We start from the raw sequence: 24335 nt of genomic DNA, 5'->3' as shown, positions 1-24335 counted from the left end.
GCGGCACTGCAGCACCGGAGCCCCGCTGTCAGCGCCCCCGGGCCGGCAGCACCCCGGGCCGGCTGCACCCCCGGCCGGCACCGGAGCTGCCGGTGCCATCACCCCCCGGAATGGTACCGGAGCCCCGGGCCAGCGCTGGGCACCCCGCACCGGCAGGGACCAGAGCGGAGCCGCCAGTGCCAGACCCCTCCCAGGCAGATCAGTGTCCCCCCACAGCCACCGGGACAGGCACACCAGGACAGGGACACCAGGATGAGAACGCCACAGTCAATACTGGAACCTCGGGACAGAATCAAACCCCCCTCAGCCCCTGCTGCCCCCCCCAGCCAGTGCAGGACACCCACAGCAGTATCAGCCCCTCCAGCCAGTCCCAAACCCCCCCAACACCAGCACCAGGCTCTCCAGCTGGGACTGGAGGCCCCCAGGCTGCACCGGGCCCCCCTCAGCTGGTACTGGCCCCCAGCCAGTCCCAGAGCCCCTGCACAAACCAGTACCAGGACCCACACCATGATCAGAGCTCCCCAGCTGGGACTGAAGCTCAGGAGGGGCCTCTAAAGCCTCGTGTGTCCCAAGCCCCTGATCCCAGTACATGATCCCACTTCAAGCCTTCCCTTTGAGCCCGGAGTGAAGGAGGGAGTGGTGTCCTTCACTCAAGGACTGAATGTCTCCAAGGACAGACAGACCCCACTCCTCTGGGTGCCTGGTCCAGGGCTGTCCCACCCTTCTGGGCCCTGAGCCTTTCCTTTTCCCAACCTGCAGCTTGACATGTGGCACCACAGAAGTTCCATTCTGCTTGGAACTGCCCTTCAAGAAGCCAGAGGTTGCTTTTAGACACTCCAGAACATCCTCTTGGCCAGCCCAGCCTGTCCCTGACCTCCCTCCCTCGGCCCCATGCCCAGGAGGGGAGAACAGGCTCCGAGCAGCTGCTCTCCAGGTTCTCCACACCCCTCCTTGCTGGGCACCACCCCTGCACTGGGTACAACAGCTTCCCAGTGCCTGCTGGCCACGCTCCTCTGGCAAACCACAGATGGGGTGAAGTTCTGGGGCTGGACAAACTGCTGTGCCCATTGCCCACAGACCCCTTCCAACAAAGCTTCCTCCACCCAGCCCCTACTGCTCCGCTCCTGCCCCCAGCCACGTTCCACTCACAGTAAGGCAGAACAGAATCTCATCCCTCCATTTTATTTCAAAGTTTAAAAGTTTGTAAAAAAATCCAAAACAAGTTAAAAGCACCTGAAAATACTCAAAGACAACCCCCAGACCACATGAGGAGCACAAATCTCATCTCCATGACCCTCCTTTCCTAAGTCTTTGCAGCTCTGGGGACCACGTGAGAGGAGGAACAGCTCTTCCTCTGGAAGGGCAAAGAGCACATTGCTGTTGGACAGAGACTTCCAGAGGCACCACTGTGTCAGTGGTGAGTCCTGTGAGAAATTAGAGGAAGCTGCTGGCTCTAAACGTGGCCAGCAGAGAAGAGGGAAGATCACAGCCAAGGACAGGGAAGCCACTGCATCCCCATCAATTCCCACCAGGAGAGCTGCCCACGCTGCCAGTGCTGTCCTCACTCCTGGATGTGCCTCCTGGTCCTGGCATGGAGGGTGCCTCTGTAAATCCCATCCCAGCCCCTCCTCAGCTCCCACCGAGGGTCCAGAGAGCAGCCTGCAGGTGATTTTAGCTGCCAAACAACGTCCCAAGTATGGGGAAAGAGGTTCCTCTGGTCTCTGTGCAGCAGTTCCTGCAGCTCTTGTCCTCTCTGGCTGCCCAGGCCAGCTCTGACTCCTCCAGCACAGGGCAGAGCTGAGACTTGTACCCGCTGTCCCTCAGCCTGATGTGTGGCTGCTGCAGCAAGTCCCTGTCCACAGCTGGAATCCTGCAGCCTTGGACACCTGAGAGGCTGGGGAGCAGCTGCACATCCCAGTGTGACTCCAAGGAACTCCTGAAGCCATGAGCAGCCTCTGGGCTCTGGGGAGCAGGCAGGAGGAGTTTGGGGCTCTGTGCCCGCTCCATGCCCTGCCTGGGCACACTGGGAGCTCCAGGGGCTGCTTCTTCTGCTGCCCTGACACGGAGCGAGCAGCAACATCTGCCTGCAGCCACAGGCAGTGTGGGAGAGGGCAGGCAGCCAGCAGGGCAGCTGGTCCTGCTCGCTGTGCTCTCCAGAGCAGGCCTGTTCCCATCCCTGGGTGTGTTGTCACCGTCCCCTCCGTGCAGTTTCCCTTGGGATCTGTCCCTGCTCCAGCCACGCTCGCTGGCAGTGCTGGCTGCAGCTGCCTCCCCTGCATCCAAACCTGCAGCCACGGCTCCCGGGGATCCCGGCTGGGATACAGGGTCCCCAGGGCTCTCACACAGGCACAGATCCAAAGCAAGGGAGCTGTGAGGTCTGCTGGAGAGCTCTGTGCCCAGGGGCAGGCTGCCAGCCCCCAGCACAGTGGGCAGGGCTGGCTCAGACACCTGCCCTGCACCCTGTGCCCCCATCCCACCACCCACCTGCTCCATCTGCTCACCCAGAGGGGAGAGGCCAAAACCCAGCTCCAGCCTGGGCCTCTTTCCCACCTGGGAGCTCTGTCTGGAGCACAGCTGGCGCTTCCTGGAGGCAGGCTGTGCTTGGGGAGGGTGGCTGACAGACCCAGGCTGTGTATGAGGTTCAGATGAAGAAGACATTGCCTCTCTGACAGGAGTGGGTGCTGCACAAGGCCTCCAGCCCAGCTCAGGAGCCAAGCCTAAACCTGAAGCCCCCTGCCCAGCCCCCTCCATGGTACCATGGGCAGCACAGGCCCCACTGCTGAGCCCTGCTCCCCTTGGCAGCTGCAGGGAGCTGTGCTTTGACAAGTCTCCTTCTCCTCTGGGATCTCTGACCCTGTCCTTGGGCAGGCAGGGGGAATGTCCCTGGGTTTTCAGGCCATGATCCAGCTCTGTATCCGTTACCAGTTCCACAGCACCCTGCTCAGGCTGCTCCCCTTCCTTTCCCAGCTCTGCTGGCAGCAGCTTCATTCCTCCAGTGCTGTGTGCTTGAGGCACTACACGTTCCTCTGCCAGGCAGGACCAGGGCACCCTGGGGGGAACCATCAGTTAATGCTCACCCAGCCCCAGCAACACTCCCCCCAGGGAGACAAGGCCTCTCCTGCAGTGCAGGGTGTTTGCAGCCCTTACTCAGGAGCAGGGAAGCAGTTTGAGCCTGGTGAGGCTCAGGATGACTCTGCTGCTGGCAGAGATGGGCAGCACAAGGGATCTCAGCCTCCTCAGCCCAGTGCCCAGGCACAGGGGGCTACAGAGCAGCAGGGTTTGAGTCAGACACAGGGACAGAAGAGGTAGGCTCAGCTGCCCTTTCTAGTTTAGGAGGCACTAGGAGTCCACAGGGAGTTTCCTGAAGGAGAAACCCCAAGGAAATGCAGAACACCTCCCATGGTTTGTCTAAGCTTTGCCCAGCAGGTACCAAGTTGGGCCAGCTTCAGCCTGAGATCCCCAGGCACAGGGACCCCATTCCATGGATGGGCCATGCAGCACCCTGCTGCCTTTGGGCTCCAGGAGTTCCCAGATCCCCAGACTTACTTGGCTGACCACTCCATGAAGCTGTTGGTGAGCTGGGAGATGACACGATCCACAGGGATGTACTGGGAGCTGTCCCTGGCAAACCTCTGGTGCTGGGGGCTCTGGAGATGCTGGAAGGTGGCAGAAGCCCTTTAACAACACTCAAAGCTTTGCCAGGAGGGGAATTTGCAGTAACAGGCACTTCCCACAGCCTAACAGACCAGAGGGCAAAGGGACAAAGCCAGTGTCTGCTGGTTTGGGAACACACAGTGTCCTGTTCCTGCTCCTGCTGATGAGGAGGCTGTGTGTGGATGCAAGGACAGCCCACAGCCTCCCCACAGCAGGAAATAGACTCCATCACCACTGTCTGGCACTAACAGCTGGGCTCTGAAAGCCCCCTTGCTTGGCACCTTCCAGGAGATAAAAAACATCCACCTTTTCAATCTGCCTGTGCCCCATGGCTGCCATGGAGCAGCCTCTTCACCTTATGGATCATGCAACAGGATGATCCTTGAGGCTCTTGCACCCCAAGAGAGGAGCATGTTGTGCTCCAACCTTCAAACCCCCTGTGCTCCAACCTGCTGGTCTGGGCACACAGATATACCAGTTCCCATCTCACAGGCAGATCCTGCTGGATGCAGCAATTCCTCCCGAAGCAGCTCATAGTGCTAACAAGCATGACACGATTAACAAAGCCTCTGAGTGCTCCCCACAACTCCTGCAAGGAACCAGCTCCCAGGGGAACCTTTACCTTCTGCAGCTCTTCAAAGGTCTCCTGGCAGCACTCACAAAACCCCCTCCTTTTCCTGGGCACGGTGACGTGTGTGGAGCGGGGGCTCTTCCCCCCGGCGCTGTGCAGGGCACAGCCCTCAGCACCCCTGCAAGGCACAGCACAGGGTCACCCTGCCTGACAGGGACAGCAGGGGCCAGCACAGGGCTCCTTGTGCCCACACCCAAGGGCAGGTGGTTCCCAGAGCCCAGGAACCAGCAGTGAGCAGGAGCGGGGTTAAACTCTTGCACAGAAGGAGCTGCAGCCTACCTGGCTGGGCAGGAATTGGAGAGGCTTTTCAGAGGCTCAAATGGGCTGGAGCTTTTGGGTGCCAGGAAGTTGAGGTCAGGAAAGCTTTGGAACTGGTGATGGAAGGGCCGGAATTGCCTGAAAGCAGCAGATCAGGACATCAGACTCATGGTAGTGCTGGCAAGGCTTCAGAGCTGTCCCTGCTGCAGCCTGGAGGGGCTCAAGGTGCCACCTCATTCATGATGAGGTGCTGCCCATTGCTCTCCTATGGCTGTGCCAGAGCTCCCATTTCTGACTGCACATGAGAATGAAATTCTCATTTCATTAAACACATTTAAAGTGTTAAACCCAGTTCCTAGTAACAGCCCCAATGGGGCATGTTTTGGACAGAAGGCAAGCTTGCCTGCTCAGCCCAAATTCCACCTTTTGTCCCAGGGCAGAGCAGTGCAGTATTCCCAGCTACCCCACTGCACAGGAGGGTTTTGATTCCCAGGCCACCTCTCTCCCCTCACACTTCACTGCATGCAGCATGTAAACCACAATATCTGACTCTTAATTGAGATGCCTTAAATGTTGCCTTTGGAATAATTAATTGGCCCTGTGGATGCTGGTAGAGTTACAGAGTCCTCAGAAACACCACAGGGATCAGGTCCCCTGTGCCCAAGGCGGTCCTCAAGTTACAGGCCCTGACCTCCTGTGCTTCAATCTCACTCCTCACTGCTGAGGGCTTGGGTGGATTAAGTGACCTGCTGAGGATCACACATGGAATCTGAGCAAGGAAGGAAACTGCTGTCAAGTCTCGTTTAACACCTTTTTTCTCCCTGACACACAAGACACCTGGATTGTTTCTCTCAACTCCATCTGCCTCCCTCTAGGAGAGAATCAACTTCCCAGTGTGGAACAGGGACTGCAGAACAGTCCCTGGGAATGAAACCAGTGAAGGAGAGACCCCGAGGTTTTAGGGTAGGATACTTAGAAAGGTCTTTACCTGCTCTGGTCTTCAACTTTCAGAAAAGGGGGCTTCAATTTTCCTGCCAGAGAGAAACCTGGTTAGTATTCCTGGCCAAATTCCCTATTTAGTCACTCATTCCCCAACAGAACTGGGCTCCAGAGCTGAGTGCATCAGAACCTCTGGCACTGGTGAATGCCAAGTGGTGGCCAAGCACAGACAGAACATCTCTAGGTGATCCTCAACAGCCCTGGGCCAAGTGTGCAGTGGGGTAACCAAACCCTAGGCAGCCCACTTGGGACATTTCCATCTTTGAAAGTGTATTCAGCCATTCCCTCACATCTTTAATGCCTCCTCAGCCATACAGCCACTGTCCTAACCCTAAGCCTTCTGACCCCAACCCCAAGAACTGTCACACAACTCCCCCACAATGTGCTACTGAGTATGAGAAGGGAACTCAGGGACTTCAGCAACTGCTGCACTGGCTCAGAGCTCTGCACCAACTTTCAGCACCTTTTTCTCCATTCACCCTCCCTCAAGTGCAGAACCTGGCTCACCACCCTGGCTCAGGCCAGGATGGTGATGTCAAAGCAGCAGGAGATGCTGGAGACAAACCAAGGTGCTGCCAGCCAAGCCTGGCACCAGGACACTACTCGAGAGCAGTATCTGGCCTCTGCTCAGTTCCCAAGGAGGGCAAACAGCAGCTTTGCTTCCTTTGGAGAGGAAGAAGAGAGCAAAACAGTCTCAGCAGTGCATTGAGGGAAAATGTTTTCAGAGCCAGGCTGGGAGGGGAGGTTCCAAGGTCCCTCCTGTCCTGCAGGTACGTTCAACTCACATTACGCTCACCTTGGAAACCCGAGTCCTGATCTGGCTAAGAAACAAAAAACACCAAGGTGTTCCCACAAGGCATCTGCCTGACCCTGAAATCAAGCCTCTCCTGCCTCCCTCATGGCCTCTGAAGGGCGAGGAGTTTTGTTTTCTTGTGATCCTGGCACTCAATGCTATTTTTTCCAAAGATATTTCACCCTCCTTCCCCAGAAAGGCTGAGCCCACCTGTCCTCACCAGCCTCACCCTCTGCTTGCCTCAAATGTGCTGCTACATCACTGAAGCTGCTATTTCAGTACAGTTTTTTCCTTGCAAACACTGCCAAATGCTCAGCACTTCTGAGAGAGAGGCCACGTGCAGGCCCCAGATCCAGCTCAGATGGTGCACGAGTCCCAAGTGATCCCAGCAGAGACAAACAGCTCTGATGGCACTGTGAGACCCTGGGCCAGGCTCAGAGTGTGCCCAGCACACATCTCAGAGCTTGCAGGCACAATCTGCCACATCCAACAGCTTCTCGAGCCTTTCTTCAGCACTTTCCCCTCACCCCAAACTGGGAAATAACTCCCAAGAGTCTCACACACCACCCAGGTTGGAGTCTGCTCCAAACCGGCGCAGACCAGCTGACGTCACCAGGGCCAATTTCAGCACCACAATTGGCTCTTGTCTAATTGCAGATGAGAACCTGGCTGTTCCCCCTCCCTCCTCCCTGCAAGAGCCATCCCCAGATTGGTGTCTCAGCAGCACATCTCAGCCCAACAGAAGTGAGTGGGCTGGGAGGAACACGCTCTCCTCTGCAGGATGCATTATTCCTCAAAAGCTCCTTTAAGCTGCTGGATTCAGCACTGTTCTCAGGTGCCTTGGGATTCTGGGAGCTGGCAGCAAAGGTTTTTAGGTATTTTTAAACACAGTGTGAAAGCAAAGGTCCTCAGCTGTCCTGGGAGGCTGCAGCCAGACTCCAACAAGGAGTAACAGACCCCATTCAAGGGGAACTCCTTGAAGAGTTGGCATATTTTGGGATTGAAATACATCAAAACCTTTGGCAAATTCTAAATGAGGCTTCTCCAAGCAGCTCCACATCTGAACATAAACAGCAGCACAACTTCCAGGCCTACCTTTGTGAATTTTGGATCTGGAGGCAGGGCATTTCACCTAGAGAAAAAAGGGACACACTCAGCATGGGAGCAGCACAAGCACAGCTGCAGTTGTTGATCCCAGAGCAGCAGCAGCCTCACCCACCACTTCAGAGCTCCTGTACCACGTAGAGCACCTCCCCTCATTCTGTGTCCCAAGTTACCCAGGGTTAGTTGAAGTACAGCATAAAGGCTGCCATGCCCTGTCTTACATCCCACCTTCCCTCTGACCTCTCCAATGCATTAACCAATCCTTTGGTGAGCCAGTGTACCAGCCACATCACCATCATCATCTTACTTTGATTTGCTTGTGTGTGTGGTTTTTGCTTTCCCTAATAAATCATCTTTATCTCAATTAATGAGCTTTCTCACTTTTTTTCTCTCCCAGCCCCCTTGCCATCCCAGGGGGATCCCAGAGGGTGGCTGTGTAGGGCTGAGTTGCCATCTAGGGTTAAACCATGACCCTTAGTCCCTTAGGGTCAAAGTCAGTATTAGCTGTGCTATGAATGCTGATACTTAGCAACATCCGCCTCACTCTCACCTGGATTTACCCCCAACTTTATAAAAATAAAAATTCTTTGATTTTTTTTCATCTTCATCACTACCACAAGCACCAGATTGGATCTGGCACCCCCCTGACTGGCCCAATGGCACTGAAACTGCTACAAGAACTGTTCAAACCCTGAACTCCTGAAACTGGCTGCAGGCAAGTTGTTACCTCTGTCTTCTGGCACTGCTTCCTTGCTCCCGAGATGGCTCGCAGCAGCTGCTGGGCATAGGACAACATTTCTGTGTAGGTGGGATGTCAAAGAGCCAAAGCCGAGCCAGGGAAGGGAGCTGTTCCCCTCAGACTGCAGCCCACCCCCCATGGCACTGGGAAAAGCTGGAGCCTGCAGCCCCTGGCAGAGCATCTCCCCAGGAATGGTCCAAGATGAAGCCAAGTGAACACTTTGAGGGACAGCCCCTCTGTTTGCTCTCTGGCAGAGCTGGAGGCTGCTGGGGCTCTGCAGGAAGGAGACACTGGCAGGAGCTGTGCAGCACACAGAGCAGAGCCCAAGGTCTGGCAGCCCCAGAGGCTGAGCAGAGCCCAGGGACATGATCCAGACAGGCTCAGTCACAGCTGTATGTCACTGTCATCAGACACTCAGGAACCTTTTACTCCAGACCTATTATTAGTATCTGAGTTCTACCATCTGTCTTTCCCATCACCCCCTCCCCATCCATCATGGGGACAGGAGGTGCCTTCCAGAACAGGTCCTCAAACACCAGCACTTCCTAATTAAACCCGACCAAATCCTGCCCTTATCATGATTGTACTTCCAGGTTAATTAGCAAAAACTGTCTTTTTGGAACAAATTGATGTACTGACCAAGATATTGACATTTCCTAATGTTCCACCTTCAGTAGATGACAATGTACCCTGTGTTTGCTGTTGCAAATGTGACAGTGGCACATTCTGTACACACAAATCTGGTGTTTGAGGGCAGACCCAGCCTCGGCCAGGATGGCATCACTCCAGGATATTTGCTTGCAATTTCTTCCTTCTGTTCTACTCTTCTTACATCACTTTTGCTCCACCTGTCTCCAAAATCCCTCATTACCAGCAGCCTCCTTGCACCCCACAGGGAAGGATACCATCCACATGCAGGATCTGGACTCCCCACAGGCGAGCGTTGGCGAGGATGCTGCTGCCACTGCAGGTGTCCTGTACAGAGAGGTTTGGCAAAGCACAGCTCAAAGCACAGCCACGTGCAGCTCTAAGCTGAGCCCAGAGCCCTGCCTGCTGCCCAACTGACAGAGTGTGGCTGTTACTAAAAATCAGGGCACAGCAGTAAATGATCGAGCTCATGCTTTATCCATCTCAAATTAACAGCAGCACCTTGGCTAAATGTTTAATCCCTGCTAAATCATGAGCTTCTAAGTGGGCACTGAGATTTATCTGGCCACTTGTGACCTCAGGGAAAGGACTGCAGGGGAGCCTTGTGCCCCAGCTACATTGCTTTAGTTCTTCTTAAGCTAAAAATTCATCTAACAACAGGCCTTGTATTAATAATTCTCTTGTGCTGAGCACCCAGGTGGCTGGGACAGGCCTCAGAGGTACAACACTGGGTGACATGGCTCCAGAAATAGCAGTGACCAAGAGCACTCCACAATGTTCTGCAGGCCACAAGCAACTGCTTCATGCCTTTCCCAGCCCCAGGATCTGCTGTGTCAGCAGGGCAGGGGCTCTGCAGGAAGGCTGGCACTGGTTCTGCTCTGCTCAGCAGAGCTCTGAGCACGCCCAGCCCCAGCAGAGCCCATCCAAGGCTGCCCACCTGGTTCTTCATGGCCTTGTTCAGCAGCTCCTTCCCCCGGCTCAGCAGTGCCTGTGGAGAGAGGAGACATGAACAGGTCATGGCAAAGAGCTGGAGAGCAGCAATCCCTGGGGATCCCCACACTCTGCTGGGCTCATCTCTGCCAGTGCAGAGAGCCTTTCAGAGAATGCAAGCTGCAGAGAGGACCACTCAACTGCACCTCCACACCAGCCAAGGCTTGGAATTATCGACCAGCAGGGAAATGAAGGCTCCAGAGTGAGCCAGGAGGGAGCAGCAATTTAGCCTGGAAACTGCCTGCTGCATCATGGAATTGTTCAGGCTGGAAAAGCCCTGTAAGGTCATCAAGTCCAACTCCTCCCCAGCACAGTCAAGGTCACCACTGACCCCAAGTGCCCAGCTGCCACATCCAAAGAGTTTTTAAATCCCGGCAGGGATGGGGACTCCACCACTGCCCTGGGCAGCTGTGCTGGGGTTGGACAACCCTTTCCATGAAGGAGTTTAGCTAACATCCAACATAAACCTGCCCAGCACAGCTTGAGGCTGTTTCCTCTTGTCCTGCCATTTGTTCCTCAGGAGAAGGGACCAAGCCCCACCTGGCTACAACCTCCTATCAGGGAGCTGTAGACAGATCAGGTCCCCCTGAGCCTCCTGTTCTCCAGGCATCTGAACATGCTGGCCAGGGTTAGGAACCTCCTGGGAACTGAGCCAATGGTCTCAGCAGATTGGTTCAGCTCTTTACAAGACAAGGGACAGTGCTGGGAGCCAGGACAGGGGAAAAAAAACTGGGAAAAACCTCTGCGGCTCAGGTTCCCCCTGCAGGTGGTTCAGCTCCTGCACTGGGGCAGCTGCCTTTCCCCACTCACAGCTTTCAGCAGACACCACATTCAAGGTGGGATGTTGGAGTTTGGCCACAAGCATTTGTGAGCAGAAAGCCCAGCCCCAACAGGCAAATGGGACCAGGAGAAGCCCCTCATGCATCTCCTCCCAGGATACAGGGGCCTTGCCCTGTGACTGTGAGTACCCAGAGTCTGCAGTGGTTTTCCCTGCCTATATTTCTCTGGCTTTCTCACCACACCTCTGCCTGTTCCCTCAAGAAGCCAGCCAAGGCCTCTGCATCCCCTGCCATTCTAGATTTCCTTGATTACAGCCCAAAGCTGTGACATGCATGTTTGAGTAGACAATGATGGCAGACAAAGAACAAGGATATGAATAGGGACAGCCAGGGAGACAGGAACAGAGCAGGGAAAAAACACACATAATATTTGCTCAGAGCAGGAACAACTCCACCTTCCAAAACTGCCCCAGATTCTACCCTCCAGACCCCTCGGACAAAACCTTTGTAGCTCTTACAGTGTATGGTGGCTTCTGGCGAGGTCTGGCTGGGGCTCCTTTGGGGGCAGCAGGCACTGAGCTCGTGGGTTTTGTGCCTTGTGCAGCTGGGCTGCCCTGCTTCTCCTCCCGAGCCCTGGCCTGGCCCTGCTTGGCCTCTCTGTTGCTGGACACCACGCAGGTGACTTCTTTGCTGAGGAAGCTTTCGGTCACCTGCAGCGAGACAGAACAGAGCAGCTCTGCAAGTGCCTGACCCTGAGCTGACAGAGCCCTGCTGAACAAAGCTGCTGGCCCAGCTCAACCCCCACACAGCCAGGGGCTGCTGGGAGCAACCACATTCCTTCTTTCATTCCATACTGACCAGGAGATCCTGTGATGCCCCAGAGATTCACTGCAAACAGACACCAGGAATTCAGATCCAGGCATCCAGGACTCTGTCACCACCACCCACTCCTCACAGTGCTTTTAAAAAAAACCCAACATCTGAGGAAAAGAGCCTGGACATCATGGATCAGCCTGGAGGAGCTCTGTCCTCAGGACAGCATAATCAGTTTTAGAAAAATAAAGGAGAAAGGGAACAATTGGGCAAGGAGCTCCACAGGCAACAGGGCAGGAGTGGAGCAGAGATGAAACACACACACACACACACCTTTGCACAGAGCTACCCAGCCAAGGAAGAGGTGGAAACCCAAAAGTTGGGACACTAATGGTATTATAAGCCACTAATGACTTGGCTTCTCAGAATCTGTGCAGGAGGCAGTCACAGGGCCCAGGTGTGAAGCCCTCTGGAAGATAAAGATCTTGGCAGCCCAAAATCACAGCTGCTGAACAAGCTGGTTCTGCTCCATTGCAGGATCCCATTGTAGGTGGAGACTCCCAAACCACCAAGTGGGTGTGAAGTGCCACAAGGGTCACTGCAGGCTGTACTGCAGGCACAGAAGAGAGGAATTCACAACCTCCCCATCCAAATAACACTCCAGAGTGTCACCATGTCCCCATGCCAAGCCCAAGGCCACAGGATGTCCTGGTCTGTGTCCTGAGCTACACACAGAGCCTGGGCTCAGATATTGCTGCCTTCACAGTGGCTGTGGTGTAGGTCAGTATTTCCACAGGAGCCAGAGGAATGAGAGCTCCACTGCCAGAGCACCTCATTTCAGGAGGGACAGCCAGGATGGTGTGTGACAGGAACCAGAAGGATGGCCAAAGTCTAAAATGATTTCCAAGTAACACAGCAGCTGCAGAGAGGAGTAGCTGTCTGCTGGGAGCACAGGGTTCTCAGACCTGAGGATGCCCAGCTGGGAAAGAGATGTCCCAAGAGTGGGTGGCACATCTAGGGGAGGGCAGAGAGAAACCAGCAAGTTCAGGGTGAAGGTGCAATTCATGGAAGGAAAAAGAGTGCAAGTCACCTTCCCCACGTGCCTGTGCAGCCAACCCCTGCTTAGGGCTGAAGGGACACAGCATCAGCAAGAATTAAAAGATTTTACAGTGTGTGTGTGGGAATCAGAAACTTCCACAAACACTGAAGGATTTGATCTATAGCTCTAGAAGAAGCTTAGATTAATATAAAAACACAATATACAGCTATTAAGCAGAAAAATCATAAACTTATGTTGCTATAGTTGTAAGCAATAATATGCCTTAAGTGACAAACTATATCAATAAGATAGTGAAAAGTTTATAATGTAGAGGTGTAGTTGTATAGAATAAGCTAAGAGTTTAGAAGTTATAATAAAAGCATATGTGTATATGTAAAACAGAAGCCCACTAGAGAAAAGTATCCACAGTACAACAAAATTAAGTAAAGATAAGAAGTTAAAAAGCAAAATAAACCTTGTAACCGTCTATTAGTTAAAAAAACTTATATACTGTTTTGTAACAAAAACTTGTTATTACTCTTGAACTATAACCAACAACTCACTTAAAATCTCACAACCTCTAAAACTAATATTAATCTAAACCATAAATTATTTTTAACCCACAAATAATCCAATTCCTTCATTACTAACAGCAACAATTGTAAGTGTGTACATTGTAGGATTTAAGTTTTGAGGTTACATGAGATGATCACCTCAGAGAGAATAAAGAGCTTGAAAACAAATAGTAGGAACTGCTAGAACCAAACTGTGCACAAGAGCAGAAAGATGAACAACAGGTACAACCACAGGTTCAGCTCCAGCTTGAGGGACTGGGGTGATGCTACTTTTTGAAAGGTTTTGGGACAGGAGATAAGGAATTGATGAGGAATATCAGCAGCAAGGAAGCCTGGAGGCCATGAAGGATGCCACAGGGATCCACACAAATAACAGCCTCCCAGGGAAAAGGGTCCAGATGGCTTTTCTGGGAAAATCATGATAAAAGCACACCACTCCATGATAAGAACCTTGGTTGGCATTTCCCTACTTTACCATATGCTGAATTGCATTTGGAAGTCCCACAACCTCCCTGAAAGATTAAACTGCCACAGGCTGTTGTCAGCGATGAGGGGGAACCACACACCAGCTACAACCACCTGGAAAAAGTACCAGGGAACAATTTATCACTGGCTGCTGGGACACCCATCACCCCCAAGCAGTTCTCACCTCTGGGAGGTGCCCCCAGGAGCAGCAGGCAGCTCCCAACCCTTGGGAAGCACTCCCAGGACCAAGTGACCACCACTGGAAGCACCTCCATGGGCAGGGAGCTGCTCTCAGAGAACATGAGACCAGGCAGACCAGGAACACCTGCTCACCTCTGGGAGGTGCCCCCAGGAGCAGCAGGCAGCTCCCAACCCTTGGGAAGCACTCCCAGGACCAAGTGACCACCACTGGAAGCACCTCCATGGGCAGGGAGCTGCTCTCATGGTGAGAACCATGAGACCAGGCAGACCAGGAACACCTAGAGTGTTGGGAGGGAAAGGAGTTCTGTCCCCAGGAGAACACAACCAGTTTTAGAAAAATAAAGGAGAAAGGGAACAAGGAGAAAGAAAAATAAAGGAGAAAAGGGCAAGCAGCTCCACAGGCAACAGGGCAGGACACACCAGTCCTTCCAGCACTTGTCGGACCTAGAACACCTGGAAGGTTGGGAGGGAAAGGCCAGAAGAACCGGAGCGTCGGGGAGGAAAGGCCAGAACAGCCGGAGCGTCGGGAGGGAAAGGCCGGTCCCGAGCCCAGGGGCCGCCGAGGGCCGGGGGAACTCAACCAGCCCCAGGACCGAGGAGGGAACCGGCCCCCCGGAAAAAATAAGAAAATCGGGAAACATTAAACAATGAGCAGAGTCAGAAAAGAGGCGAGGCCGCCCCAAGACACCCCCCGGAGCCCCGCAGTGCCCCCGGCCCCTCAGGGCCCCGCGCTCACCCCCCCGAGCCGCCCGATGGCCTCCGCCAGCTCCCGGGCGCTGCGGCCGCTCGGCAGGTCCAGGTAGAAGGACTGTCCGCGGAGGGGCCGCGGCGAGGCCGTGCCGGCCATGGCCCTGCCCGGCTCGGAGCGCCAGGAGCCCGCCGCTGCTCCGCGTTTAAATTCCGCCGCCCGCCCCGCCCCGCACGGCGGCCGCGCAGGGACGCGCCGCTCCCCGCGAAAGCGCTCTCCGGGGGAAGGAGAGGCCGTGCCAAGGGTGCAGGTGGCGCGGGGCGCTCACGGGGCACACCGAGCACACCGGGCTGGCTGGCTGGCTGGCTGTCCGCCCGGCCCGGCCCCGCCGCTCCTGTCCGGGCACGGCCGCACCGACCCCGACCGCGCTCCCTCCGCTCCCGCCGGCGCCACAACTTTGTCCCGCCGCGGCCGCCGTCTCCTCCCTGTGAAGGCGCAAGATGGCGGCGCCCGGCGGGGCGGGCGCGGCGCCGATGGCGATCCCGATGCCGGGCCCCATCCTGCTCCCGGAGCCGCCGCCCTTCCCGGCCTGGCTCGCAGCGCGGCTGGACGCGCTGGGGCTGGACCGCGCCGTCTACGGCGCCTACATCGAGGGGCTGCTGCGGGAGGAGGAGAGCGACGAGGAGCGGCTGGAGGCGCTGCGGGCCGTGCTGGCCGCCTGCCTGGTAAGGGCGGGGGTCCCTCCGCGGCCCGGCCAGCGGGGTCTCGCCGGCCGCCCCGTGCCCATGAACGCGCCCTGCTCCCGCCGGGGCTCCGTGGGGCGGACGGGCGGGGGGCTCCGGGCTGGGTGATCGGCCCCTTCCCGGGGCGGGTACCCCCTTCCTGGCAGGACACCCCCATCAGGGGCTTTTCTGCCCCCACCCGCCACCCCTGCGGGGTTTTCGGGGCTTGTTTGGGGTTTTGTGCCAGGCTCGGGCTGATGGAGGTTCGTGGGGAGCGCAGGGATCGCCCTGGCTGGGTGCAGCGCTCAGGGATCCCCGCGGGCCGGGCGAAGTGGCAGCGCCAGCTGGGCACGGGAGGTGACTCTGACCGGAGAACCCTCCGGAGCAGGGCGCGGGGCGGTGCTGCCCTGGCGCACACTCGCCTTGTCCGTCGGGAATGGGATCCCGCTGCGGCTGCGACGGACGGGAGCAGCCGTGGGTGGGCAGGGCTTGCCTCCGCTCCTGCCGGGTTCCTGGGAGCCGGGACAGGGCAGGGAGCCTTTTCTCTTCGATAATCCGCCTTGTGTGACTTTACAGTGTCTGGGTCTCGGGGTTTTTCATAAATGGATAACTCATAGTGTAAAACGCGAAACCATGAGTAGTGCTGGTGTTGGGAACTGTCTGCTCAGTGTCTGTCACTGGTTTCCTCCCAAAATATCAGTGTGGGAGCACAAAACCCAGAGGGACTGGGCGGGTACAATCAGCTTTTTGTTACCACAGGTGCACTGACTGTGCCATTCCACTTTTAGGGTTTCCTAAAAGCCAGAGCACCCTCCCTGCTGTCCCTGTCCCCTCCCCACCCCGGGGCACAGCAGTGAGCCCCTTCAGCTTTGAGCCTGAAAGAGCCAGGGAAGCAAAGGCTGCACCCTGAGGGACGGGGCCAGATGTCTTTGCAAAGTGCTGCTCTGCAGTAGTCGAGGTTAATTAACCTCCCTGTAATTACCAGACTTCATTCCATCCCCATCACTGTGCCTGGGAAGTGTGTCCTGGCTGAGCAGTGCTGGCTGCTCCTGCCAGTGATATTCCCCTTTGCTGATACTCCAGTTTTCTGCTGTTTCCCCTTTCCTGCTCCGTGCTCTGTTCCCTCCTGTGCTGCTGCCAGGACTGAGCAGCTGTGGGGTTGCCATGTCCCTCCAGTCCAGGGCTGCTCAACTCCACGAGTTGAGCTTCATTTGCAGTTTCTGGCTCACTTTGATTTTTCTGCCATTCCTGTAAAACATTTTTGTCTCTTGAACCCTCAGACTTTGTAATTATTCTTTGTAGTCTGTTCTTTTTTAATGTCTTTTTTGTTTCTTTATTTTTAGACTCTGTGCTTATTTCTGTACTGACTTTTGAAACAGTGTTTTATTTGGTGAATTTGGGGGTTTTCTTGCCAACTCTCTTCAAGTTCCATACACAAATTACAGGGGATTTTTTTTGTTCACTTGTTTGTATTTCACAAACACTATTAAAATAAGGTGACATCTCAATGTGACATCTGCTCTGTCCATGGTTCCTCAGTCCTGATCATGTCTTGCACTAGTGATGTTCTACCATTACTAATCAAGAAACTTCAAATTGAGTTGTATTTCTGTCCAGTTCTTCTCTTTAAACCAGACAGAATCCACCTCACTTGGACTTTCCATGGTTGATTTTTCTCTGTATTTACTGAATGTCAAACCAACATAATTTTCTTGTTTCTTTGAAATATTTGGTGGTGGCCCCTGAGCTCTGTGACCCCCATCTGTGGTGTTTGGCTCTCCTGTGTTCCATGGAGCAAATGCCAATGGGTTCCAAGACATTCAGCACTTTTAAGTAACAAATTTAAGCAGGGAGAAAAAAAAACAGGAACACAGCTGGAGAGGGGAGTGAGAAGCTGTGAGAGCTCTGCAGGGTCAGGAGCTGCTCCAGGTACCATGGCTGGGATCCCCCTGAGATTCTGTGGGGACACCACGGTGAGGCAGCAGTGCCCCTGCAGCCCCTGGAGATCCAGGCGGGAGTGGAGATCCACCTGCAGCCCCTGGAGATCCACCTGCAGCCCCTGGAGATCCACCTGCAGCCCCTGGAGATCCAGGTGGGAGCAGAGATCCACCTGCAGCCCCTGCTGGAGCAGGGCCACGTGTCCCACTGCCATTTCTTAGTCATGTTTATTGTTCCAGCAGGTCAAGGGGGACCAGGATGTCCCTGAGGTGGGAGGTGATGGTGTGTCAGCACCAGCACAGGGGCTCCAGCTCTGCACTGACCCTCACCTGTGATTTATCCCATGTAATTTATTCCCTCTAGTGAGCTTGGTGTGGAAGCACTGAGTCACTTCCCTGTGGCCTTGCTCAGGAAGAGAGGATGCAGGGCAGGAGGCTTTGGGAGCCAAGACCCCCAGTGGCCTCGTGGGTGTGGGCAGGGCTGTGGCACCTGCAGAGCCACCCTTGAGGTCTGAGCTCTTCACTGACCAGAATAGAAGAGAAAGTCCTCTGAGTTCTCTGCTTTTAGCCCCCTGTGTTCTCAGAGGTGTGTTCCTGTCTTCAGTGGTTACACCAGGTGTCAGTATTCAAATCTGACCACTGATTGGTTTGGCTGTGACTTCCTTCCCAAGAAAACTCACTTCCTTGTCAGCCTAGGACAGGAACCCACGTGTGTCAGTGTCCATGTGCACAGTGACCAGACACGGTGTGGTTGTGTCAGCCCAGGGAAACCAGAGTCCTGTGTGTGTTTAACAGCAGATTTGGGGTGACAAGCTGCTCCTGAGCTGACTGCTGGGTGTGCAGATCCTTTGGAGCTGCTGCTTTTCTTGTCTGATGGGTGCTTGTTTGAAGCAGCCAGCTCTGTTCCAAGTCTGAGGAGTCTCTTTTCTCTTTCTAGGAGGAAGATCTCTTGAATGATGTGTGCAGGGAGGTTGTGGAGAGGTGGTCTGACTCCCAGGTCGTTGATTCCAAAGAGGAGAAAGAAGGTAGAGTGCTGTGCCTGGTCCTCAGTGTGGGGTGCCCTGCAGGCCCTCACCTCAAAGGGAACTTTGTGTTTGTCCTGGCAGGAGTTAAAGCAAAGGTGCCCCGTGGCTGCAGGTCTGAGCTGCCTCTCACTCCATTGCTGCTCAGTTCTCAGTTACTCTTTCACCTGGCATGGGGATGAGCAGCTTCACTGTGGGCTACCCCAGCATTTGCTGCTCTTTGGGTTCATCATCCTGCAGGGGAAAAGTGTTGTGGGTTTTGTTTGTTTGTTTGTTTGGGTTTTTTGCCTTCTGTTGTTTTTTGATTTTTTTTTTGTGGTGGTTGTTTGGTTATTTTTTTGATTGCTTGTTTTGGTTTTTTTGGTTGTTTTTTTGTTTGGGTTTTTTTTAATGTGTGTGGTTTTGGTGGTTATTTTGTGTGTGTGTGTGTGGTTTTTTTTTCTACAGGATTTTTTTTCTGATGAGATGGTCATTAAGGTCGAGCCCGAACCATTCTGTGGTTTTTTCAGAAACCTTTCCCAGCACATCCAGGGCTGTCTGTGCTCAGTGCTGGCACTGCAGCTGTTATGGTATAAAAACCCATGCTGCTTCTGTGTGGGCAGTCTGGAAAGCAGCTGGTTTGTCCAGCTGCAGTGCCCCTGTGGAGAGCTGGGCTGTCCCTGCTGCTCACCCCACTCCCATGTCTGTATTTCCTCTTCCAACATTTTCCCTTACAACTCTCCCTTTTTTTCCATAAATGCTTTTTGGAGGAAGCTCTGTGAGGCTGCCAAACTGTCCCTGCTCCTTCCCCAGCCCCACTGTGCCTGTGGCCATCCCTCGTGCTCAGCTGGGAGCCAAGACCTGGCCCTGGCTGTGTGTGGGGTTTGTCCTGGTCCCTGTGCAGGGCTCTGGATCCAGTGGAGCTGGGAGGATTTGTGGTTCAAGCACAGATCAGTGACATTGCAATGGCACAGACCTGACAGGAGATCGTGACAATGGAATGTCCCTTTGGTCTAAATCCTGGTTTTTGTTTGCTTTGCATTTTGCCTGTGGTTGCAAACAGCACATTGTCAGTGCCTGGTGTCACACAGGAATGGCTCTGGCAGCAAGACCTTGATGACTGCATCAGCCCCAGATCCCCCTCTGCCTCCCACTGCATGGACACTGCAGCTCCACCACTCAGCAGCTCAGTGGCTTTCCCCAGAAATCCTGGAAATCTGCTCTTGGCCTGACCTTGCCTTTGGCTGGGGACAGCGAGAAGTTAATGCTGTTCCATGCACTAAATAAAATAAATTCCTCTTGAGGACAAGTGACTGGGATTGTTGGAGCTGCTGCTGGGCTCCTCCTGCTCCTGACAGTGCTCACCCACAGGGATTTTTCTTGTTATAAAAAGGCAGCACAGTGTGTCTGGGTTCATGGAATTCCAGGGTGAAATTATATCACTGGGGTTCCATAAAAGGATAAATCCCCACTGAAGTGTGTATCTACTCAGAATAACAGAGTCCTGAGGATAAGTGATTAACAGACTAAAAAAAAATTGTCATCAAAACCCAGATGTTATTTAGGAAATGGAATTTCAGTGTTAAAAGGTAAATAAGCTGTTGGTCTCTCTTGGTTGGAAAGAAAGGAAGAGCATGGAACTGATCCCTCACTTCAGGTTTTCAGAATTTCTCTTTGATGGGGGTTAAGTACATACTTAAATAAACTTATTAAGCTGCTTTGAAGCGGAAGAGAATGTGATTTGGAGTCAAATGGATTTTCATTAGCCAGAGCCTGACTGATTCCAGTTTCATTGTGAGACTTCCCTTACTCCAGGAATGACAGTGTCTGGTGGTGGCTGGGGGCAGCACAGGGAATTCCCCTCCAAGAGAGAAGCACAGGGTGCCATCACCTGTCACCTCAGGGTGTCAGCCCCATGCTGGCCCTAGCCAGCCCCGTGGTGGCTCCTCAGCAGCTCCATCTCTCCCAGATCCCAGCTGGAATTCCCCAAAGCAGCTGGCTCTGACAGCACCACTAGTGCCCTGGGGAAAAGCTCAGGGGGTGTTTTTGGGTGAGACATCTCCCTTTGGGTGGCTGCATTTCCCCTGCAGGGCACGGGCTGGGTGCAGCTGCAGAGGGAGCAGAGTGAGTGACACCAGGGGCTCGGTGGCTCTGTCTGTGGCTGGGCTGACACTGTCACTCCTCTCCTGCCAGATGAGGTCCAGGCCATCGCCAGCATGATGGAGAAGCAGGCCAGGATCGTGGTGAAGCCCAAGGAGGTGTCCCAGGAGGAGAAGCAGAGGAAGGCTGCGCTCCTGGCCCAGTATGCCAACGTGACTGACGAGGAGGAATATCCTTTTCCTGCACTGCTGGGGGCTGTGAGGGACCTCACCTGCTCCAAACCTCCTCAAACAACACCCTCCCAGCTCTGCAGGGCCCTGGGGAGAGCTGGGGAAGCTTTGCAGTCTTCCTTCAATAAAATAACTGCCATGGACAAAGCCTGGAAGCTCCTTGTTTGTGGAGTGCTGGGTGTTTGTCCCCAGCAGCACATGGCTGTGGCTCTTTGCCCAGCCCAGGTGTGTGGCAGGAGAGCAGTGAATGCCCCCATCCCTCAGCAGCTGGTGCTGATCTCTCTTCTTTCCCAAGAGAAATCTGCTGAAATAATCCTTTACAGAGAGAGTGTGTGGAGTGGGAGGGTTAGGAGTTAACTCTTCGTGGTGCTGAAGAACAAGCCCAGCAAAGTGAATCGTAGGCAACTGCATCTGGCCCTGGAGCAGCAGGAGCTGTGCATGCCTGGTCTGTGAGAGTCCAGCTGCTTCTTCCTGACTTTATAAGGCTGTTACTTGATTCCAGTGTGGCTGTAGAGGCACAAGATCATTACTGATGTCTGTGTTTCCTTAATTCCCTCACTGGTGGGGATGAACAGGATGGATTGACGACAGCTGTAAATATTGGATCAGAAAAATGTATCCTTTCAATTCCTGGTGACTCAGGCTGCTTGTCAGGCAGGCAGCCTCCATGGTGAGTTTCCCATCCTTCTCTCCCTGTGCTGTCTCCCTGTTTCTGTAGGGCCAGCTTTTAAGCCTGGGGATTGGTTTTTCTCTCTGTGTACCCAGACCTTGCTCACAGTGACAGTGACAATTGGTGTGCTCTGTGCACAGCACTCACACCAACCCTGCCATTCATTTCCTTCTCCTCCCCTCTTTCCCTCTTCCACCTTTTTGCAGCTTCATAGAACGTGCTTATTGATAAGGACAATGCTCCCAGAACATCAGGTTGATGATAACTGGTGTCCAGAGAGGGAAATCGTGTCAGGAGTGAAGCTTGGCAGGCCGTGGGGCAGCTGAGCTCTGAGGGTGGGCAGGACCAAGGGACCCGTGTCTGTCTCAGAATTGGGACCATCCTTGAGCTCCCAGCTGGCAAATCTAAGATGGAAGCAGGTTTTATCACATAATTGAATATGAAACCTAAATTATTCTTGTCCCTGCATTAGGGACATGTATGTACCTGCCTGTCTGCACATACACACATGTATGTACATGTATGTATGTGTTCAGACATGTCATACAGAGCTACAGTGAACCTACTTGAGGCTGTGCCCTGTGTGTTTGCTTCCTTTCAGGTTTGTAGAGGTTTGACATGTATTTTTACACATCACTCTTAAGATCCAGTAGGCAACCTTATTTTTCTAGGAAAAAACAGAATCACTAATGTTGGAAAAGCCCTCTGGGATTGAGTCCAACCATTCCCCCATCACTGCCAAGGCCACCACTAAGCCCTGTCCCCAAGTGGCAATGCCTGACCACCCTTTCCATGAAGTAGTTTTCTCCAATATCCAACCTAAACATCTCCTGTTGTAACTCGAGGCTGTTTCCTGTTCCCTGGGAGCAGAGCTTGACCATCACCTGGCTGTGCCCTCCTGTCAGGGACTTGTGGAGAGTGAGAAGGTCCCCCCTGAGCCTCCTTTTCTCCAGGCTGAGCCCCCCCAGCTCCCTCTGCCACTCCACTGGACTTGTGCTCCAGACCCTTCTCTGGGAGTGGGTGTTTTTTCAACCTGTCTGACCTTTCTGGAAAGCAGTCAGAGATTCCTTCTCTCTGCATTCCGCAGTTCCTTACCTGCCTGGTGAGGAAGCAGGGAGTCAGAAGCTGAGGGGGGAAGTAGAACAAACCTGCCATGTGCCCAGGCACTGTCCCAGGTGAGCTCAGCCAGAGCGTTGTGACCTTAGCCTGGCCCAGCGCTGTTCCGCAACACCAACGTGGAGGATGTGCTGAACGCCAGGAAGCTGGAGCGGGAGCTGCTGCGGGATGAGTTCCAGAAGAAGAAAGAGCAGGACAAACTGCAGCGGGAGAAGGACAAGCTGGCCAAGCAGGAGCGGAAGGAGAAGGAGAAGAAACGAACACAGAAAGGCGAGCGGAAGCGGTAGCTGCTGATTTCCAGTTGGACTCTCAGAGGATAAAATTAATTCTGAATACGGTGTGTGTTTAAAAAGCAGCAAGAATTCCAGGCACGTGGATGGGAGCAGTCCTTGGAAAGTGGTGCCTTTTTTTTCTTTTTTTTTTGTTTTGTTTTGTTACATAGCAGAACAGAATCTCTGAGCAGCTCCTGGACTCAGTGTGCCCTGTGCTTGTGGTATCAGTGTTCCAGTCAGTGATCGTGGCCAGTGTCTGTACCAAAGAAGGGTGAAGTGATTATGTCCGTGTTGTTAAATTGATCCATTTTTACTTCTGACCACCTGGGAGCAGAGCATGGTGTAGGAGCAGCCCCTGCACTGGCCATGGTTTGAGCTGAGCCTGTCCTGCCACTAGCCAGGACACGCTGCCCTGGGGCACACATGAATTCCTTGACACAAGCCTTGAAAAACGTGTTTGCAAATTGCTGTGTTTGCACTGCTGAGGCCAACACTCCACCCTGCTCAGGCTGGGCTGCAGAGCAGGACTGGAGCTGAGCTCAGCACAGGGCAGTGCTGGGCTGCAGCAGAGGAGTGAGATGTATGAAACAGAGGTGAGCTGCAGTGATGTGACTGCATCACCTGTGGACTGTGAGTGAGGGAAACACCACCCAGGCAGGAGCATTGGCCTCAGCAGCAGCAAATCACACTCCTAATGCAATTTTAATACTCTAGAGAGCTGGAAAATTGTACTCCCTGATGTTCTGTGCGTGAACATGGACTGTTACTTCCATGGCTGTTGCCAGAGTGAAGTCTGAAGGTGGTTTGGCACAAGCAGGGTGAGCCAGGGATGCAGTGGGGTCACTGCCCTCTGGGCACAGCTGCCTTCAGGAACTGCAGTGCTCCTCCTGAATGCTCCTCCTCCCCCAAAGGGCTCATCCCTGCTGCTCCAGCCTTTTTGTGATGGTGTTGCCCTCTGAGGAAGGAGAGCACTAATCCTGTGAATGAGGGGAAGGAGGGGCTGTGGGAGGAAGGGGTGTGCCTGGGCTCTGTGTGCAGCATGCTCCAGGTGTTTGCTGAGCTGTGCTGAGCTCCTGTGCTCCTGCACTCCCTGGGTGCCCGACCCAGCGCCGCTTTCAGCACCGCTCTGACTGCAGGGCCAGGCCTCCCTCAAGCTGCTGCTGTGTGTGTGTGTGTCTCCAGCTGCTTTGTCTTTGGACTTGACTATTAAATCTTGATTGACAAAAAATGGGTTCCTCTGAGTGATGTTGCCATTCATGACGGCAGTGCCAGTGGTGTGTCCTGTGTCCCTGCCCCTTGCCCAGCAGCATTTCTGAAGGCTTGCCTGTTGCTGCCTTGGTGCAGATGCAGCTTCAATCATGCCTTGTTTCTCAGGGCTGTGGTGCCCTCTTTCCTGGGAGTTGACTCAGCTGTGCTGCTCCCCAGGGCTCCCTTCCCAGCCTGGCCTGGTGCACTGCAGCGGTTCCTGGTTGGAATTTCAGGTGGCTCAGGCAGCTGCCAGGGTGTGGGACTGTGGTGAACAGGGCAGGGAGCAGCGCTTGAGGGAGGGGGTGTCACTCAGGCCCAGCTCCACAGGCCAGCCCTCACATCCTGGAGCCCTGTGCACCAGCCCTGGGCTGAGGCTGGGCAAGGCACTGGCTCTGCCCGAGGCAGCCCTGGCCACCTGCAGGGCTCAGGAGGCTGGAAGCAGGGCAATCTCACCTCCTGCTGGCATCCCCCTTGCTCTGGCAGCAGCTGCTGCCCCTCCTTGTCAGCTGAAGTGGCTTTTCCCAGAGCTCTGTGACCTGGCACTGAACTGCTCAGCCCTTGGCTTCCCAGGAAAATGCAGGCTGAGGGCTGGAGCTGTCTACCTGCACGGGCACAGCCCACCTGAGCCTGTCATGGCCTCCTGAGACCGTTGGTTGTGAGGGC

The 24335-nt window shown here is 54.4% G+C and overlaps 2 protein-coding genes across 6 annotated transcripts; one reads left to right on the top strand and one right to left on the bottom strand.

Annotated features, from left to right (window-relative positions):
* Nucleotides 1–1175: 1175 nt before the first annotated feature.
* Nucleotides 1176–14565, bottom strand: DBF4B (DBF4 zinc finger B). Of its 4 annotated transcripts, XM_039700861.1 has the most exons (12): nucleotides 13967–14413; nucleotides 13672–13812; nucleotides 11114–11305; nucleotides 9764–9814; nucleotides 9084–9153; nucleotides 8167–8237; nucleotides 7431–7467; nucleotides 5532–5574; nucleotides 4565–4681; nucleotides 4277–4403; nucleotides 3547–3656; nucleotides 1176–3049 (listed from the first exon to the last, which is right to left on the bottom strand). In XM_039700861.1, the coding sequence occupies exons 4-12, from the start codon at nucleotides 9773–9775 to the stop codon at nucleotides 1672–1674; spliced, it is 1965 nt and encodes a 654-aa protein (XP_039556795.1). In that variant the 5' UTR covers nucleotides 9776–9814; nucleotides 11114–11305; nucleotides 13672–13812; nucleotides 13967–14413; the 3' UTR covers nucleotides 1176–1671. The 4 variants fall into 4 exon arrangements, with proteins under 4 accessions (XP_039556795.1, XP_039556793.1, XP_039556792.1 ...); XM_039700859.1 differs by lacking the exons at nucleotides 13672–13812; nucleotides 13967–14413 and adding an exon at nucleotides 14425–14565; XM_039700858.1 differs by lacking the exon at nucleotides 13672–13812 and having other exon boundaries at nucleotides 13821–14413.
* A 47-nt stretch (nucleotides 14566–14612) lies between these two features.
* On the top strand, nucleotides 14613–23656 carry CCDC43 (coiled-coil domain containing 43). Of its 2 annotated transcripts, none has more exons than XM_039700863.1 (5): nucleotides 14613–15101; nucleotides 17973–18060; nucleotides 20230–20365; nucleotides 20926–20981; nucleotides 22252–23656. In XM_039700863.1, the coding sequence occupies exons 1-5, from the start codon at nucleotides 14877–14879 to the stop codon at nucleotides 22437–22439; spliced, it is 693 nt and encodes a 230-aa protein (XP_039556797.1). In that variant the 5' UTR covers nucleotides 14613–14876; the 3' UTR covers nucleotides 22440–23656. The 2 variants fall into 2 exon arrangements, with proteins under 2 accessions (XP_039556797.1, XP_039556798.1); XM_039700864.1 differs by lacking the exon at nucleotides 22252–23656 and adding an exon at nucleotides 22124–22157 and having other exon boundaries at nucleotides 20926–21036.
* Nucleotides 23657–24335: the final 679 nt, after the last annotated feature.

Source organism: Passer montanus, unplaced genomic scaffold (assembly GCF_014805655.1).
Source record: "Passer montanus isolate IOZ18808 unplaced genomic scaffold, ASM1480565v1 scaffold145, whole genome shotgun sequence".
Classification (NCBI taxonomy): Eukaryota; Metazoa; Chordata; class Aves; order Passeriformes; family Passeridae; genus Passer; species Passer montanus.
This window is presented reverse-complemented; position numbering and strand designations above follow the sequence as displayed.

Coding starts and splice junctions, on each gene's coding strand:
- DBF4B (XM_039700858.1), bottom strand. CDS start 13,943: ATGGTTCTCACCATGAGAGCAGCTCCCTGCCCATGGAGGTGCTTCCAG. Junction 9,815..11,113: donor GCCAGAAGCCACCATACACT/GTAAGAGCTACA, acceptor CTCTCTCCACAG/GCACTGCTGAGCCGGGGGAA. Junction 4,404..4,564: donor TCCAATTCCTGCCCAGCCAG/GTAGGCTGCAGC, acceptor TGTGCCTTGCAG/GGGTGCTGAGGGCTGTGCCC.
- CCDC43 (XM_039700863.1), top strand. CDS start 14,877: ATGGCGGCGCCCGGCGGGGCGGGCGCGGCGCCGATGGCGATCCCGATG. Junction 20,366..20,925: donor AACGTGACTGACGAGGAGGA/ATATCCTTTTCC, acceptor TAATTCCCTCAC/TGGTGGGGATGAACAGGATG. Junction 20,982..22,251: donor AAATATTGGATCAGAAAAAT/GTATCCTTTCAA, acceptor AGCCTGGCCCAG/CGCTGTTCCGCAACACCAAC.